At 46.5% G+C, this 19,823-nt stretch overlaps 1 protein-coding gene and 1 pseudogene across 2 annotated transcripts in view; both read right to left on the reverse strand.

Annotated features, from left to right (window-relative positions):
• LOC101569500 overlaps window positions 1-5,626 on the reverse strand; it is an 18,054-nt pseudogene extending 12,428 nt beyond the window's left edge.
• A 3,359-nt stretch (window positions 5,627-8,985) lies between these two features.
• Window positions 8,986-19,823, reverse strand: part of Sqor (sulfide quinone oxidoreductase) — a 60,661-nt gene continuing 49,823 nt past the window's right edge. For both annotated transcript variants that reach the window (XM_023724084.1, XM_004639029.2), the window contains exons 7-10: window positions 15,564-15,747; window positions 10,812-10,879; window positions 10,377-10,555; window positions 8,986-9,282 (exon numbers count right to left, since the gene is read on the reverse strand). In XM_023724084.1, the coding sequence (XP_023579852.1) occupies window positions 9,225-9,282; window positions 10,377-10,555; window positions 10,812-10,879; window positions 15,564-15,747 (489 nt within the window). In that variant the 3' untranslated portion in view covers window positions 8,986-9,224. The remainder of the gene's footprint in view (window positions 9,283-10,376; window positions 10,556-10,811; window positions 10,880-15,563; window positions 15,748-19,823) is intronic.

Consider the following 19,823-nt stretch of genomic DNA (forward strand, 5'->3'; position numbering starts at 1 on the left):
TCGGCAGAAATTCCTACTGGGCGGGAGGGGTGGGGGAGGTTTGGCGGAGTGGTGGGGGCGGCCCGAGGGGGTGGGAGAGGGTCCGGCACACGCTGCGCCTGGGCTGGGACTGGTCCCGCTGGCGCAGGATAGCAGGAAGCTCTCCACACACTCACCGGACCTGGGCTAGGACTGCTACTGGCTTGTCTTGAGCAGCTTGTCAGATACTAGAAAAGAAACTGGAGTGGATGTTAACCAGTGCATGACCACTTTGCCCCTAACGCCTTGCGATGGAACTGGAGGCTGGTATGCAGTAACCAGTTCTGCGATCATGGAGAGCACACCCTCCCTCGGTGCGCATGTGAACGCATTGTGTCACAAATGTTTATCGTGCCAGATAGCTCAGCGGACTAAAGTGCCTGCTTAGCAGATGCAGGGACCAGGGTTCAATCCCAGGCATGCTGTACTGGCCCCTCCCCCAGGGGCACTGAAATGGCAACTGAGACTGGGCGTGGCAGCACACCCCTGTAATCTGGGCATGGCGGCACGCTCTTGTAATCCCAGCACTTGGGAGGCTAAAGCAGGAGGATCGCTACAAGTCTGATCTATGCAGTGAGATCCTGTAGTCCCTGTACTAAATACATAAAAAAAAAATTAAAAAATTTAGAAACAAATGTTTATGGATCCCCTCCAGGGTGAGTAAAAAGCAAAGCTCTGCTGTCTGGGGCTGGCACCCGCATGACACAGCAGCACACACTGGACTCTAGGGCTTTAGTTCTGAGGACACTGAAGAGAAAATGGTCCTTGCCTCTAGGTAGTGCTTGGAGCAGGTCTTGAAGCATGACTAGGAGCTCCCCAAAGGGAAGGGGAGAAGCATTTATTCTACAGCTGGAACGTGAGCATGGAGGTGAAGGGACGACTCCTCCTGGCTCATCTGGAACCTGTGGTCTCTTGTGTGTTGTACGTGCTAGAAAGGAGGCCTAAGAGACAGGAAGGGGCTCGCTGCAACTGAGAGTTTGGCTCTTTCCTCAGCACAAGAGCCCAGCAAGTCCAGACTGCCAGGGCCAATTTTCACCAACATCTAAAGTGAATGGGGAGGGCCAGCCAAATAGCTCAGTGGACTGAAGCAGCTGCTTAGACACAGGGGACCAGGGTTCAATCCGCAGGCCTGCCAAGCCGGCCCCACCCCCGAATCACTACAAGTCCGATCTAGTAGTGAGACCCTTCCCTAGAGAAATACAAAAAATAAAATAAATAAATAAATAAAGGGACCAGCCAGATAGCTCAGTGGACTAAAGCGTCCACCTAGGTAGAGTGCAGCAGCCAGGGATCTATCCCCACGTGCTGTGCTGGCCCTGCCTCACGGCCTGCTGAGATGGTGATTAAGACTGGATGTGGTGGAGTGCCGGTAATCCCAGCACCTACGAGTCCAGCCTACGTAGTGAGATCCTGTAGACCCTGTACTAAATACATTAAAACTAAAAATAAAATAAAGTGAATGGACCTGAACAAGAGACCCCCACAAAGACAGCTGAAAGGTTAAGAAAAACAGCAGCTGGGCTTCTTGATACAGCCATGTCTTGGCTCCTTCCCAGACTTCTTAGATACTTTAGCCAATAAATCAGTTTTTGCTACCTAGTCTGGAGGGGATGCTATTGTTTGGATCTGGAATGTTACCTATATGTTGACAACTTGGTCCCCAACCCATGGTGCCATTGGGAGGTGGAAGAAAGCTGAGGAGGTGGGGCTTTGTAGAAGGAAGTAATATCATTGGAGCAGGACCTTGAGGAGGAAGTGAGGTCATTGTGGGTGGGGCCTTGAGAAGGAAGTGAGTGTTGGGAGCAGGGCCTTGAGGAGGAAGTGATGTCATTAGAGGGGGGGCCTTAAGGAGGAAGTGATGTCGCTAGGGGCTTGGCCTTGAAGACCTGGGACTCAGCCATCTCCTTTTGTCTTTGCTTCCCTGTGGCCTTCCACGAGGCGAGCAGCTTGTTCTGCCTGGTGCTCCATCCTAATGCCCCACTGTTGCAGCCCCAAAGCTGGGGGTAGCTGATCATGGTCAGAAACCTCTGAAACCATCAGCCAAAATAAACCTTCCCTTCTCGGAGGTGAATTAGCACGAGTATTTTGTTACAGTGACAGAAAGCTGGTACACTTAACATAAATCTATGTCGCAGCTGTGGACGCCAAGATCAGACTGTCAGCATGGTCAGGGCCACCTTTTTGGCCTGAAAAGAGCCTCCTTCGAGCTGCTTCCTCACACGGCGGAAATGTGCTCTGTGATAGACGCTGAACGTTGGACCTAAACGCTGCCCTTCTGGCTTCACTTAACCTTAATTACTTCTGCGCAGGCCTTATCTCCAATTACACAAACCCAGCGTGGAGCTTAGGGCTTTGATGTATGTCCGGGCAGGGGGACAAATATTCAATCCATAACAATTTTTTTAACAGCTGTCGATGTTTGAGGACCTACAGTATAGCATTTGCGCATAAGAACTATTAAAAGCGTCCCTCATTCAGAAGCCAACCACTTGCTAGTTAAGTGTAGGCATTATAGTAGGGCAAAAGGACGGATTTGTGAGCTGGAGATTACCAAATGAAGCAAGTAAACCAAATGGAGAAATAAATTATCTTTGTTGGAGCAAAAAGGCATAAAACAGAAGTTCTTTGCTTTCTGCCCTATATCTTTTCAAAGCTTACAGTAATGTGCCCGGGTGACATCAGGGAGCCTTCTCTGGAAGGATGGGTGTAATAGTTAATCCTGACTGTAAACCTGATTATCATGAGAGATTAGTAAAGCGCCCTTTGGGTGTGTCTAGGTGGGTGATGGGTCTGTGCCCAGGGCCGCAGCTGGCCCCCGGCGTCGCTACCTCTCTGGCACACTCGCTCTATTCTCCGCTTCCCAGCTTCACGCCGCAGCATCCTCCCACCATGATGCTTCTGCTTTGGAGTGAGCAAACCAGAGACAAGATCTCAGAAACTGTGAGCCACATAAACCATTTTCTCCTCCCAAGTGCAGTGGTATTTCCTCCCAGCTACAAGAAACCTGACCAATACAAAAGAAGGCCCCTGACCAACAGCGATTAAGCTGGAGACAGAGACCTAGGCAGTCAGCAGCTGTGGTCCCCTCAACCCCCATCTTCCCACTGCTTCGATTAAGTGCCCTCTCACCCTGTCAATGAGCCCCATTTCCAGGAGACCCGCTCTCTCTCCTGTCTCTCCTCTCCAGTCTACTGTTCTCCTTTGTGGCTCTGCTTCTGGTCTCTCTGGAATCACATAACCATTTCTGCCAACTAGGCCTTGGGCCAGACATTGTCAATGTTTTCCCATTCCTGGAAGGTCCCCTTTAAACCTGCCAAAATGGAGATTTACAACTCTGCTAGCCCAAGCTGGCAATTCATCAGCGACAGCAAGATCTGTTAATCCCCGCCTTGGAATACCAATTTCTTTTTATGTCAAAAGTACTTTATGGTTTTACTCTATGAATAAATCTGAGAAAAACCCCACTGGGGCATGTGGCCATGCCTCTACTCCACTGGCAGAAGTTTGAGAATCCAGCCTCTTGGCAGGGCCTCTCTACCCTTCCAGAATCTTTTTTCCTGCTCATCTTCCTCTCCGTGGGTGATACCATAATTCATCACAGTCACGCCAGGCTGGGAGTCATCCCAGCTCTAATCCCTACCCTCACTAGTCATTCCCTAACTCCAGGTAAACAGAAATAGCTGGGAAAAATGTGTCAAGTTTCATTTGAATCAGCTAGTGAGCAGCCTTCGTGCCACCAGACTGCAGGAGGCTTAGGGAGGCATCTTGGTCATGTCCCGCAGTCTCCAGCTTTGAAGGAACTGATAGCCAAGATACCCAGAACCAGGATTCCTGGGATTTCTGCAGCACCCTGCTCTGGAAGCCAGAAGCCTTTCTGATTCCTGTTCCTATAGTTCAGTAAGCGTCTCCCAATATTCCAAGAGGCGGCAGACTCTTTCTATAAAGGGCCAGATAATAAGCAGTGTAGGGTGTGCAGGCCACACACAGTCTCTCTAGCAAGTACACGACTCACCATAACATCACTGTGGAACACGCTACTGAGTTCCACTAAGGCTTTACTTATAAAAACGAGCACTGGGCCTCATTTGTCTCATGACACACCTTGCCAGCCTGCGCAATATTTAACTTCTGCTTAAACTATTTATACTGTGATCTTTGTTTTCCTTCTAAATGTCTATGAATTTTCTCTTCCTTGGTACCACTGGATTAGTCCCAGACCCACCATGCTGAAGACCATTGGCCCTGGCCTGTAGAGTAAATTCCAGGGATCTGCATGGAAGGACCAAGTTTGGAACTCTTGTTTGCATTTCATTTTGGTTGAATTCTCAGACTAGTACTTTATAAAACACAATATAAAAATGATTAGGAAAAATGAGATGAGAAAACATACATAAAATATGGGATCTTAGCAGGCTTGAGGCTCTGGGTTTGAGCCCAAGTGTCATTAAAAAAAAATTTTTTTAATTACTAAACAGATTAAAAATCTGTACCACATTGCTATAAAAGTGAGTAAATTTGTAGTTTCGGATACCATTCTTGCCACATTATGGGGCCAAGGCAGCCCTGCAGCAAACAGCCAGAGGAACCAAAAGCCACCATTTCTCTCCTCCCTCTCTCCCATCTCCTCCCACTCCCCCTTTGACAGAATCCACACAGCCGGAGAGACCACTGATTAGATAGCACCCACTGGCCACCAGGAGCACAGGGTTGGAGCCAGAGCTGCAGGAAGAAAAGCACCACAAAGCCCCAGCCCAAGGCCCAGAAGCCCATGTCCCACCTCTCTTTCTGTGGTCCCATATTTTGTCTACGTCAATGACCTACAGCCACCACGTCCTCTCACCTCAACCCCTTTGCACATCCTGTCCCCAGCCTGGAACCTTCCTCCGCTCCACCTGGCCGAACAAGGGCAAGGCTCATGGGTCCAAACCACAGGGGGACAAGGGTGTGTGCCTGTCCTGGTCCCTTTTCTACCAATCTCTCTCTTTTAGTTGTAAGTCCCGTTCCACTAGATCTGGAGTGTGCAGTGGCCAACATTTATCTAATTAGTTCTGTTCTCCCTCCAAAATTTACTGAGCATGTACTGTGTACCTCACATACTGTGCTAAGTCCTGCTAAGACAGCACTAAACACAAGAAGACAAAACCCAGCATTCATTCAGATAGGAGAAACATGTGTATTGATCAGGTGACAATCGTAATCCTCCCTTGGCATTGGTCTATGAACCCTAAGAAAGCAAAGTTGCTTTTTCCCTCCAGGGAGGGCCATGTGTGGAGACCACACACACAGCCCTGCCATGGCCACAGTAGAAGAATTGCTTGAAAGAAAAAAGAATTGAGAGATCAAGCAAGAGCATCTTGGCTGGTAGTTTTGACTTCTGGACCTAGCTGTTCCTGAAGACTACCCTTAAATCACATGAGCTAGTAAGTTTCTCTTTTTCTCAAGCATATCTGAGTTGTATTTCTGTCTCCTGCAATAAAGCAAATCTTGATTATTTCGGCTCAGACTGCACCTTCTTCTGTGCATTTTCCCTGGATTCCTGGTGTCTGTTGATGGCGTATTCTGACAGCTGTGAGCAGACAGAGGAGACCTCCATCCGGGTAGCTTGCATGATGGACACATAAATAATCAAGGGCTTTCACTGATGAAGCCCCAGGAAATTGCATATATCAGACGCTCAAGAAATGAAGTGTTTCTGGGAACAGTTAATAAGGCATTGTCCTGCTCATTAATCCTCAATAGCCAACAAGACGTCTGGTTGCAGATCTCTATGGAATGCAGTCGTATACACGAGAGCCTGCACACAGTGGCTCTTCTGCAAACCAGCCTGGCAGGAGTCACGCCCTGTGGTTCCGTCCAGCTTCCCAGCCCCCTCTGGGAAGGAGCCCCATCCACTGCCGTGGGTTGCTCCATGCAGCTCACCAGAAGCACACAACCAGCTTGGGGCTGATTTGAAGCAATGTATGGTCGATTATACCTGGCACAGTTCCTGGTGTTTGGGGAGTACGTGGTACTTCTTATGGGAGGTGTGACACAAAACCACGGTGAATATTTAAATTGGATTAAATTTATTACAGTAACAGACACATGCCCATGACGCCCCTAAGAAGACTCCCCTCTCTTCAAGCCCACTTGCCCCATTGTTCTTGCCATTTCCTGCTGCAGTTCTGGAAGCCCTCTTCTCTGAGTGTCTTTCATTGTGCTGTTGTGGCTGCCTCAGTGTCCTGGATCAACTCAAAATTTTCCCTTTCCCTGGTCTTTTTGGCATGGAGGAAGAGCCATAGCTTTTGTCATGTCTCATAAATACACTCCTGAAAGAGGACCTCCAGAACTGCTTCAGAAAGCAACAAGAACAGTGGGAGAAGTGTGTTCAAAGCAAGGAAATTATTTTGAGGGGGGTTAATGCTGTATATTATTGTAATTTTTTAATTAAATATTCACTATAGTTTCATTACATCTCATACATAAGAAGTTTTTGGCTCTTTTCATTTGTCTGATTTTTAGCTTTTGAGAAAGACTCTCACTGTGTAGCCCAGGCTGGCCTCAAACTTGTGGCAATTCTCCTGTCTCAGCCTCCTGAGTGTTAGGATTATAGCCATGAACAACCACATCTGAGTTGATGCATTTAATCTCCACAGTAACTCAGTAAGGAAGACGGCATGGTAATTCCCAACTTATAAGTAAGAAAGCAGGGGCCCACACAGCTTGCATGCCTTCTGCCAGCTTGTAAAGTCAGCAAAAGGCAGAACCTGAGATTCAAACCCCGAAAGGCTTCACCCAGATCCACACTCTTAGCCCCTTGCCCACACCCACTAACTCTGACACTGGGGACCTTTTAGCTGGGGACCTCCATTGAAATGAGGCAGAGGGAGTGGTCAGAGGGCTCTGGTGCCCTTCAGCTAGCGCAGGGACACTGGAGAGCCCTGAGGTGGCCTCACTGTGGCTAGACAGGCAGAAAGCTCTAGTCCAAGGGAGGCTGTGTCCAGGGGAGATGCCAAAGTGGGAACTGAGACGGAAGCTCTAGAGACAAGGAGGGAGGGCTTTGGTGGGTTCCCTGAGCTCGTGAGCTCAGCACAGTGTCACATCAGATTCTGGAGGCACTGCCTGAGCCTGGACCCCTGCACAAGGCCAAGCCTCCAGGCCACAAGCAGAGCCCCAACCTGAGGCACCCCTCATGGAGAGTACACTGCCCTTATGCCAGCCCTGGGCACACCTCCTCTGCCTGCTGCCCGCTCCTCCTTAGAAAGGAGCTCTCCCTTGGCCCCACTCCTATGGTTGTGGATGAGGTGATAAGTTTCAGAAACTAAATTTTTCGGGAAGTTAGCAAAGGTTCTCTGTTTTCCTGTCCAAGCTCATAGGAGAGACAAAAGAACATACCAGAGACCAGTGGCCTGGCCAGTGGGGATCTGCCTCCAGCCTTGGCAAGGAACGCTGCAGAAGTGATCTCCAAGGCCACTTGATGGGACTTGAAGATTTACTCAGCATGCATTATAAACAGCCCACAGCATGGGTTACCTCAGGCCAGGATCTCACTCACTCCCCCCGAGCCCCTTCTGGTCCCAGGAATCACAGCCATGTTTTCTAGAAGCCCAGAGCCTGCCTGGCCAGCACTTCTGTCCATATCCGAGGACGGGGTCCTGGCTGGACCAGCCCCCAGGACCTCTTGGGTCCTGCAGAGGATTATTGGGGATAAACTCACAGTCTGCCCTGAGTTTGCAACCCTGCAAGCACGAGCTACCCATCGGGAGGCAGACTCAGGCAGAAGCTGCACAGACCTATGAAGCGTCTTTGCCCAGGACTCTACAAACAGGAAGGCGTGATTCCAGCCCTGCTCACTGCATGAACACCACAGGGAAGAAAGCAACAGCAGCAGCAAGCCCCACGCTAGCACCATGTGGAGCCCTGCTCTCCCACACTGGACCCAAGGGTGGGGACTGGTGGGCACACTCTGTTGCCCAAAGAGGACAGTTTTGGAACATGGAAATAGGTGTTGCACTTGGATGGCAGGTGCTCACCATGAATGTCACCGCAAACCAGGATATGTGGTCCCTCTGGAAACAATCTTCCATCCCTGCTGCTGGGCGGTCCCCTACTCTCTCCCAGAATGCATGCCCCTGAGGGAAGTCCACTCCTAATCAAGGCCCAGCTGCACTTAGCAAGCTGCCAGGCACCCCAGGAAAAGAAGAGCGGGAAATCAACGCAGAAGCCACAGACACTTGATCAGGGCCCTTATACGTCTGGGTCATCGTTGAGTCCTCTGGACCAAAAATAGTAGTTGGTAAGTAGTAGGCGCTCAGTAAGAATTCATTGGGTGAATAGATGAATCCCTGGTCAATTTTCAAAGATATCTGATGAACTCCTGAAAGCCAGAGGCCCTTGGCAGACTGGAGAAACACACAAAGGCTTGCACCCTGTGTTATTAAAAACTCTAAGGCACTGTATAGAGTGTTATGTTTTTCTGCTCAAGAGTATTTATAAATATGAAATATTCATACTTTAAAAAGCCTGACGGATGGAGCTGGGGCGATGGCTCAGTAGGATGGCTCAGTAGGATAAGTGCTTGACTGGCAAACGCAAGGATCTGAGTTCAACCTCCAGTTCTGCCACACACACACAAAAAAAAAGCCAGACCAAACTGAAACTGAATGCTTCTAAGCACCACAGGGAAGAGCTCTGCGGATACCTGGGGACAGCACCAGCCCAGCAGTAGACAAAGGAGTGGAAGGGTGGAAGGGGCTCCCTGCCCACAGCGCCGGGCCCCACAGCAAGGGTTCCTAACTGTTCAATATTCAGGGCCGCCACTCACTCCTGAAGCAGTGTTGTCCCTGCAGTCACTTTCCTAAGTCCCCAAATAGGCTCTGGGCAGTTATACCAGCCACAGGTTGACCACTGGCAGTGAAAAACAAGAAAGTCAGCCCGCCAACAGTAGTGCAATAGCCTCTTTTCAGTCCTACCAGTCAAGAGACGATATTCTCATGGAAACGACAAATTTTTATTTAGAAAACAGAAGTCTATTACTTGCACATTTCCAAAGACTCAAGCTTCTTCTGGTCAGCCCACATCACGGAAGTTCAGAGGGACCCCAAAAGTCACCGTTATCCAAGAAAGTCTTCACAGGGCTCCGAGAGCCCTTCATGCCATCCTCGGTCAATGCGCAAGCTGCAGTTCTGACCCAGGAGCCATCCACCAGGGCCAGAGTGGAGCCGTCCTTAGCTCATACCCAGATGAAACAACTTCCGCAAAACTGCCGGTCCGCCCCAGTAGCCTCTATGAGAAACAATGTAGAAGTTACTTGGGGCAAAAGAAACGGGGTAACTTCAGCCAGCAGTATCTTCAAGGGAGCCCGGATGCTCCAAGCACACAAAGTAGGTCTATCAGGGGAGGAAGACAGAGCCCGTGACCGGGAGACGCCCGCCTCACGGCTCTGGCTTGCTGCAGACTTGCCGCGTGGGCCTGGACATGCTGACTTCATTCAGAAATCCCGCACGACACCTCACCATCCGCAAGCTGCTCCCGTCCCTGCTTCCATCTGCTCAGGCAGGCAGGCCTCTCAACCTCAGCCCTAACGGCACTATGGGGGAGTCCTGCCTTACGGGGGTGTCCCAGGATCAGAGCAGTATCCCTGATATTGCCAATGGCCCTTGCGACAAAGTCATCCTTGGCTGAAGACATGAATTTGAGAAAGCCAAAACAGATCATCAACTTTTAGAACAAAGAGGGGGCAGTATCCGTTTATAACACTGTATCTATTGAATGCCTCGTTTTATCCATTTTGGTGTTATCTCACTAATCCCCATTTTATGAGACAGACAACATTACTTCTGTCTTGCCAATAAGAAACTTAAACACAGAGAGTTTAAGCAACTTGCCCTAGAGCGTAAGCTAGGAAATGGCAGAAGCACGATTCGAACACAGGTCAGACCCCAAAGTCTGGGCTGTCCATCACTTTTATTTTTCCCCCAAATTTAATATTCTTTAAAACATAAAGTAGCAGGTGAGAAAGTATTGACAAGTTCAAATGATTTGTTACTATTACCCAGCAGCAAGAGAGGTCCAAGAATAGAGGCAGAAGCCTGGGTGAACCCAAGTGCTGAAGAGGTAGACTGTGTCCTCAAAGGAGGTGGACAGCTACAACTCACTTCCCCCCAGGCCAGCCCTTCCCCCCAGAATGGTGAAGGTGCTAGAACCCCCTCAATGACTCCTGGCACTGTCGTGAGAAGTAGCACAGCAGGATGGATGCCATTGGCAAGTACAAGCTATGAGCAGAAGCTGGAAGGCATCCTTGGAACCCTCTCCTCACACAAGGTGACGCAGAATGCTAACAGGGTGCCCCACACACCAGGCCCAGGTGACATGCCCACCTTAGCATGAGGTTCCAGTACAGGAAGGGCATCATGTCCGCTTTCATGAGATACATGGTGAGCCGCTCTTTGCTCTGGTCGAAGGGGAAGGTTTCCTTTGGTTCAGCTCTGTAGTCAAACTCCGCCAGAATCACACGGTTGTAGCCAGTCACCAGTGGACACGACGTGTAGCCGTCATACTAAAATTGCACATGAAACTGAGCTGGAAAGTAGCTTTTATACAGAATTATATAGAAACTTTAGAATTTATTATGTGCTCAGAGTAGTTGCCACTTTTCATATATGCACCCTCATTTTTATACAAATACAAAGTATATTTTAAAAAATAGCACAAAAGGCAAAAAAATCAAAGTGCCCATATTGGAGAACTCATTAGGAAAGAGGCAAGATTGTGGGAAACCACCAGATCCAATGATTCATACAGGACATACGAACCTTCTTTACTGGTGTTTGATTCTTCATAATCAGAGAAATTGTTCTGTCAAGTATTCCTGACTGGGCAGCTACGAGAGAAATGGAAAAGTCAGAAAAACTATCCACACAGAGGCTTTGCATCAAATCTAATTGGCAAAATATATATATATATATATTGTTGTGAGTGGAACCTGACTGCATATTCCATGAAGTTCTGATCACCACATGGGTCCTTCCATTAGTGGAGGGGCCACACAGAAGTCTCTGCAGAGCCAGCTCCTTCCAGCAGCTCTGCAAGGATGGCTCTGCCCAGCCACTGCCCCTCCTGCTGGACCAATGCACAGGTCTATGTGCGCAGTGCACCATGGCCCCCAGGACATCTCCAGGCCCCCATGGACACGCCTTGAATGGTAGCCCCAGGCAATGCAAGCAGGCAGAGCACTGGGTTTCTCTCTCTTCCAGACTCACCTTGGCAAAGGCCGGAGCAGATAGATGGAGCTACACACCTATTGCACCTGACTACGTTGGTCTCTCTCTTTACAGATGTGCATGCATGTATTTTTCTTCCATTGTCTCTCATAGGTAGATTTTTATCACAAGGATAATAGCTCTTTCCCATCTAAAAATATTAGCCACAATTCCTTAATACCATCTGATCCCAGTCTGTTCCATTTTCAATAGTGAAGACCAGCCTTTAAAAGATAACAAGTAGCGGGCGTCTCTAAAGGTAGAATCCCAGGTTTACTTATGAGGAAAGGTGGTGGTTGACACATTGTGTCAACTTGAGATGCGGGAGCTTTGCTGGATCCACTTGTGGATTCCATGCCCGGGCCCCAGCCCAGGGCTGGGAGGACCCGCCCCAGAGTGACTCAGCACAAAAAGGGTACAAAAGGCATTGAGGCAGGCTTCTGCGCCCACTTCCTGGGAGGAGCTCTGATCGCCACGCTACTTCACAGCTGCACCACTTCAGAGGCGCTTGATCGCAGCCGTCCACTGTGGAAGAGCTCCGATCTTCATGGTAGTGTGCGGGTCACAGCAGTCAGTGTAGAAGGAAGAGAGTCCTGAAGGATGTCATGGCTCCGCCTGTGCTCTTCTTTGTTTTCTGCCAACATGAACTGCTGCCCTTTTGCCTTGGAGCCAGCAGAGTATGGACTGAAACCTCCACTAACTGTGAGCTAAATAAACCTTTCCTTCCTTCATTTTGGGTGTTGGTATTTTGTCCCAGCAACAAGTAAAAGGTAACCAAGACAGGAAAAATGGGTTACTTTTATATTGTGACATGCTCACTAAAATATAATCTCATAAATCAGGTATCAGAAGATGTTCTGTAGATAAAAATTTTAGGTCTTGTGGTTCAAAAGCAAAAACTAGATATGTTATAAGAAAAAAAATTCCATGAAAATCTTGTGGATTAAAAATTGAATATAGAAAAAAATTCAATGTAGATCTACTGATTCTCATTAGAAGAAAAATGGAATTTTTTTAGATTGAGTAAAAGAGTTAGTATCCTCTGTTATCACATTGATTATAAATGTCCACCTACAGAAGCCACTGTCTACCAACTGTACAAAAATAGGTGACAGGCTACCTTTGGCCCACAAACTATACTTTGCTTACATGCAACAAAAAAAAAAAAAAAAAAACCTAAGTTTTTGTTTCTCTCTAGAATGAAAAGATTCAAAAAAATGAGAAACTCTGCTTGACAGTATTCAATGGCTATCTCCATTTTGAGCAGAGTGTCACCTCCAAAACTTATGCTTCCATTTTAGAAAATTTGATTTTTATTTGAAGCCATGAAGGACTTGAAGTCTGCACTGAGGTCTCCTAAGGAGACCCCTGCTACAGGGGCTCAAGGGCAGTGGAGAAGGACAGAGGCCCTTCAGGAAGGACCACAGCCCAGAGGCGGTCAGGCCCGGGCACCTGGGAGTAGTCACACTCCATACTGGGCCAACAGTGTGTATGTGTTCAGACTTGAGTTGTGGTTTCTTCATCTATTAGAATCTCCTGGGACCCGGAGAAATGGCTCAGTAGAATAAGCACTTGCCTGGCAAGCACAAGGTCCTGAGTTCAATCACCAGTACCACAAAAAAAGAAAAAGAAAAAGAATCTCCTTACACTATGGCAAAGCCTTTGTTAACTTTCATTAAATCCCACATCCAGGTCTTGGCTGTGCTGTGGGTAATTCAGGAGAACCTGGGGCGGAAGCAGCAGAGAAAGAGGCATGAGCCCAGGGAAACTACATTCAACCTAGCACGACCGGACTTCGCTCACACAGCAAAGCGGCCTGGTGGAAGCTGGCAGGGAGGTCACAAGGAGCAACAAATGGGAGAGTGTCAGCATTGCCTAGAGACGTGCAGAGGAGCGGGGAGCCAATGAGAACGGCGGATCTCCTTGGGGATGGCTGGACTGTTGTTATTTACTCATTGAGGACATGAGCAGATATAGGTAGACATTCGTAGGAATGAAAAGACAAACAAGAGCTGCCACTGTGCTATTTGGGATAAAAGTGTGTTGAAAGCAACCCAAGCATGAAGCAAGAGTGGACTTAAACAGCAGGCTCTGCGGGAGCCATGTAACAGAATAGACATTCTAAAGCACATAAAAGTGGGGTGCATGACGGGGGAGAAAGCGGAAGCTGAACAGATGAAGGCAGGATTGCAAGCAAGACGCTTCACGTAACTGTTTACCAGAGCTGATACTATCTTCCTGGAACAATGAATAAAGGTTGCTAGAAGCAGATGAAAAGCTGGGTAATGTGGACTCACATAACAGGCACTGCCACCACGTAAATTCAGTAGATTTGCGTTAAGTGAATGTAAATTCTAAGCTTCCCCCCATAGACTCCCTATAAATTACAAAGAAAAAAGGTAACTTTGTAATGGAAAAAAATGGCAGACACCATGTAACCCAGTGATGAATCTACTTCGTCAAGGGCGAGACCAGCTTCTGCTACGTGGGCTGAGATTCTTGCCGTGCGTGGCCTGGACCGCGCCATGAGGGAACACCCAGGCAATGTCAAGTTGTGCGATATTCTACAAGACAGCCAGCCTGCACTTGTCAAAAATACCAACATCATAAAAGACATGTTCTAGATGAAAGAAGACTAGAGACATGGCTGCCAATGTAGGCGTGGTTGCCAACTGGCTAGCAGGTCTAAGGGACAGAGGGACATTGTTAGGCAAACTAGAGAAATCCAAACTGAACTGAATATGGAAGAATTTATTTTACAGGGTTAAATTCTCAGACATAATAATGTAGTATATGGAGGAAAACGTTCTTTCTCCTAGGACAGTGATGGCAAAGCTTGTAGAGACAAGTGCCCCAACTGTACCCCGAAGGCCACTTATTTATCAAAAAGCATTACCACTGAGATTAAGCCTGAATTCTAAGGGTTCAGTTTAGAGCAAAACAACAGATCCATGATCATCTTTTGTCTTTAAAGAAAAACATGTACCACAGGCTCGCCATCACTGTCCTAAGAGATGCAGGCTGGAGGATTTAAGGTGGAACATAAAATAGCTAACCTGCACATACTGATAAAGCAAGTGCTATCACCAAAATATTAATAGCTGACTGATGCCTGAAAGGTGTGTGACTATTCACTATACTTTCACATTTTTCACAGAGTTGAATTTTTGAAATTAAAAAGCCAAAAGTTATTGGTAATAATGGCAAAGACCATCCATAAGACAGTCCTAGAAAGTGTTTCTCCCCACTGAAGCTGTGACAGTAACAACAGGTCCTGCAGGTGTCAGATTTGCACTCAGGAGCACCACATGCATCTGCAGGAGGTCAGGATTTCCTTCCTAGGTAAAGAGAACACAATCTGAAGGGTACTCCTCCCCAACACTGCTCCGGAGGATATGGTGGTGAAGGATTTAGTCTCCCAGGCTGAGGCCTTAATTGTGTACCAATTGGGCATGCTCTGCTGTGTTTGTCTTAACAGAACAATTTTCTGGTCTGCAGGCTTTCATTGACTTGCATGTGTTTTCTGGGCAACAAAAGGTTCCCTAGCTTTATTGCATTTCAGGCAGGAATGAAAGAGCCAACTTGCTTGGCTTCTAAGGCCAAGAATACCAGAGCTATGAGCAAGCTGCCTGAGAAGAGAAGCCCAGAAGACTAAAGCAGCGACATCCTCTCTCGAGTATCTAGCCCTTCCCTGAAAGCAAGGTTTCTGACCTGGAAACAGCAGCGAAGGTGGTGCAGTTCTGGGGCAAAGCTCTCCAAAGATACTTTTCTGCCTTGTGCAGCACTGGGCTCCTTGACAGCTTATTTCTGCCTCAAGGTCAAGGTCATGTTCAGGCCTTCTATTGTGAAAAGAATCCTGACTGGGCCAAACTTTCATGTTTTGTTATAATGGTGTTGTTATGGCTTGTGTCTACATGTCCCCCCAAAGCTTCATGTGGTCACCGGTGGTGACCAGGCTGAGGTGGTTGGATCTAGTGTTGTGATGCTGGGGTTAATACATGGTGCTCTAGGGTTAAGGGTGTGAGTGTCTCCCTCATTAAGCAGCCTAGATAAGATATGAGGGATAAAAAGAGCCGTAGTCATCACTCATTGCTTTTGCGGTCTTCAGCCCGCCATGAACTACTTCTCCATGATGCCACCCTACCTCAGAGCCAGCCGATGACGGATGGAAACCTCTTCAGACTGTGAGCTAAACCAACCTTTCTTCCTCTGACTCTTGAATGTTAGGTATTTTGTCTCAGCGACGTGAGAAAAGTAACTAAGACAAGTGCCTGGGTTGAGGAGGAGGGAGACAGGCAGTCCTACCTACTGCGGCAGCAGTCTTGGATGTGGGGAGGTTGGTGCAGTCCCCGATCCCAAACACGTTGGGGTATTTCTTGTGTTGCAACGTTTCCTTATCCACATCTACCCAGCCAGCCGCATCAGCCACAGGACTCGTCTTGAGGACGTCCGGAGAGCTCATTGGTGGTGTGACATGGAGCATTTCATACTACAGAGAAAGGAGAGCATCCACTTTATATCTTTTCAACAATTCAGCAGCCCCACAAGCGCTCCCCAACCTCCTTCCTCCATACGCTGCACTATGGCTACATGGAGAATTATGCAACCAGTGCGTGTCCCATCCACCTCACATGTTACCACGGAAGATGGTGACAGACTAAACAAGTGTCCTCTGTGTTGACATGATCTCCCCACACCAAGCCCAGTAATCCCTTCAGAAGCAGTCATGGGGGAACCCAAGATATTGGAGTAAAGCTCACTAATGTTCTGTAGCAATCCAAAGATGTTTCTCTTCTTACTAATATTAAGGGGTGATATGTGATGGTTCTTCATTCCTGGGCCCTTAGTTATCAACTTTTTTTAAAATTAATTTTATTGAGAAACAAGAAGTAAAGCCATGCTGTTATGTTGAGCTGTAGGGGACTCAGGTCAACAATTTCTGACATAGCCAGTGAAGTGGAAGACCCAATACTATTATGGACTACTGGACTCTTTTAGAATATTTTGCTGAGTTTACACACCTATAATATTCAAATAATGGAACTTAATAAAAAAAGGGGATACAGATGAACGTCCATTTTGTATCTGTGTATTCAAAATGGTTAGGATAGATATATAGTTACATTCTCTTAATGAACAGAGGGATTTGTTGTAATAGTGTTTGTAAATAGGATATCATGCCCATATCTTGTACAGCAATTAACCACTAGGAAAAATGTATGCAATGTGTTAATTATTGAAACTGTCCTACCAATTTGGTTTGAAACTGTCTCATTGCTATTTGTTTCTCAATAAAATTATGGAAAAAAATTAATTTTATTGAAAAACAAATAGCAATGAGACAGTTTCAAAACTAATAGGACAGTTTCAAAAATTAATAAATTGCATATTATTGTCTTTGTAATGGTTATTCATACTACAATATAAATATCCTGATATCCTGTCCAAACACTATTAGTACAAATCTTCTCATTTAATTATGAGAAAGTAGTAGCTGTATATCTATCCTAACTATCTTGTATATACAGATTCAAAATGGTCCCTCATTTGTATCCTTTTTTTGTTTAGATTTGTGAGAGATGAGTATTCCATTACCATTTAAATATTGTAGGTGTATGAATTCAGCAAAATAATCCAATATTCTCCAGTAGTCCATAATAGTAGTAGGTTAGCCATAAGACTGGCAAGGCTAGAAGTTGTTGACTTGAGCCCCTTACAGCTCAGCATATTAATATGGCTTTACTTTTCATACCTCATTATTATACTTTCCTGCTGGATGGTTAAGAGCAAGATAAAGCAGGACCTATATAATAAGAAATGTAACTTTTGCATCTGCCAAGGTCAGTCCAATTCCCTCAGGATTTATCCTGAGACCCTGGACCTCAGATTGGAGATCCTTTGTCACTGTCAGCCATGAGGATGAGTCACGGCCATTGCTTGACCAATTTGCTCTCTGTGAAAGCCTGAGAGAATATTTTCTCTCCATGTGACTCTCCTTAGGCACACTCTACATCATCGATCACTGTCCTCTGTAGCCCCACAATCTCCTTGATCAGAAAATTTGGGACATCACTGAGTTACAGGATGTATACCTGACACTGGTTTTCTTCTGGAAGGAAAAAGTGCTCAGAGTCTCTGAAACTTGTACAGGTCACATTAGGAGCTGCTACATGAGCATTATTCCCAAAGGCAAATCAACTCTCAAGACACACAGAGGAAAGCATTAAATCACCAATTTAAGACAAAATAAAGGATCAAAAAAAAAATTACCACTCTGGAGGAGAGGAGTCAGATTCAGTGTGAGGGTTATTGAGTGGGGCCAAGGGCAGGTGTAAGTTTTAGTCTCCCAAACACCAACCAAGCCTTGCCCTTGGTAATGGTGCACAGTGCCACCCTGAAGACTTTCGATGGCACAATTGATATTTGGTTTGTTTATGTGGCGTTCTTCTACATTTCACAGTTCATGTTCTTTTTGATTGAGTTTTCTATGCGAGCCACCCAGCAACTCCAGCAAGCCTGCAGGTCCACTCTTTCCCAGCAGGGAAGCTCAAGACCCCACCACAACGCCCATGTGGGTGCAGAGCTGACCGGCATTCTTTTCAGCTCTCAGAGAATTATCAACTTAGTTGATCTTAAGGAAAGAGGCTCGCTAGTGCTTGGTCCTCTGCTCCAGGATAACCATGGGCAGCTCACTGGATCCAGAGGCAGTAGTGAGTGTGGAGACTGAACTCGAGCCTGCAGGATAACGGGGGACATGGTCAACACCGCCATCCATAAGTGATGAAGCCATATTTGTGCTCCCGTGGCCAACTACAAGTACGTTTCGAACTGCGTCTAGACCTCACTCTGGTTGCCTCTATCTGATGGAGTCAGTGCACTTGAATTTCACTACTACATACAAATTCCTTACACCTTTCACAGAAAGAAATTTTTCTGTGAAAAATCTTTCTCTACTAAAGTGAGATCATGGGCCTGGGAGCCTGCTTTCCCTCAAGTCTACCAAATCCTGTTTATAAACATTAATATATAGATACCACTACTCTGAATGGATTACTTAAAATCTAATATATAAAGTTTTAATGGCTAAAGAGCAAGCTGTGATAATGTTAATTTTTAATTAATTCATAAAATAGGCTCTAGTATTTATTTCTCTTTATGTAAGCTATTAGTACAAGTAGGACTCCAGGCCTTTATTATAATTATTATGATATATGTTAGGACATATTAACTCACTGGAGCACAGTCTTAGACCCTCTTGCTTAAAGGAACAGGTCCACCTACCACTGATCACTTGTCACATCTTCCCTTTGCTTATCCACAAAGATACGTGTTAGACCAGAAGCCCTCCAAAGTCCCTTCTAGTGCTAGGACTCTGTGCTGCAGCACAGGTTTAGAGTTTCTACAAGCTGTAGGAAATTGATCGATTCACGACCTCTCTGTGAAGGGTCCAACATGACGGGCCTTGGGGTACTCTGAATTCTGTTTGTGGTCATTCTTGATCCTGGTTGATGGTGAGACCCATTCGGAGAATTTCTCTATCTTCAGTACACACCCCAGAGCAGTACTCAGGTCTCTGCTGGGGTGCCAGGCATTGGCATACTCTCCAAGCTCCCAGGATTATTCCAGGGCTTCTGGTGCTCACATTGGCAGTGTGCACACTGAAATTCAAGTACCGCCAGCCTGAAGAGCCACCGCTTGACAGCCCTTAGTGGATTTTCCAAAATTCCAATGTTAAGGGTATAACTGAAAAAGCATCTAACCTGAAATTCTCTTATTCAGTGGGGACACCAAGAGCTCTATTATTTACAAACTCTGCCTAAAAACAGTGACCATGCACATGGCAAAGGCCCTGCCTGTGGAGGACAACCTGAGAAGGCCAATGACCAAGGAACAAAGTCAAGCTCCTCCATGCAAGACCATCCACTTTGCCCATAAAACTCAGCTCCAGCCCCTCATTTACAATCCACTGGCTTCTACATTAAAATGTAACAAGTCTGGCTATCTTGTTTTCCAGCCAATAAAAAATGAGAAGCAGCAATTCAGAAGAGCTGATTCAGGTGACGGGAGCTGCCAAAGCTACAACTCCCTGACAGTCAGAAAAGCTGGGGCGCTACAAAAACGATACCTATAAGGGCTAAAAAGCAGAGATCCTTTCATAAAATTATAACCATCTCTAAGTGACCAGGGGGGCCTTGTGAACACACCGATATGACAGATGCTCAAAATGATAACCCTTCCCAATTATACAAGAAATAACATCAAGAATCAACTGGGGTGGGAGCTAGCTCAGCGACAAAAGAGCAGTTCTAAGTTTGATCCCCATTACTGCAAAAAAAATAAATAAAAGAATCAACAATTGGACCACATCAAATAAAATGCTTCTAAGCATCAGAGAAAACAACCAAAATCTGATACAAGACAAGGATGTCCTCTATCACCACTTCTATTCAATACAGTGCTGAAATCATTAGCTATAGCCATAAGACAAGAGAAAGAAATAAAAGGAATAAGAATAGGCAAAGAAGAAGTTAAATTATCTTTATTTGCAGATGACATGATACTTTA

This window comes from Octodon degus, unplaced genomic scaffold (genome assembly GCF_000260255.1).
Source record: "Octodon degus isolate 3935 unplaced genomic scaffold, OctDeg1.0 scaffold00105, whole genome shotgun sequence".
Lineage (NCBI taxonomy): Eukaryota > Metazoa > Chordata > Mammalia > Rodentia > Octodontidae > Octodon > Octodon degus.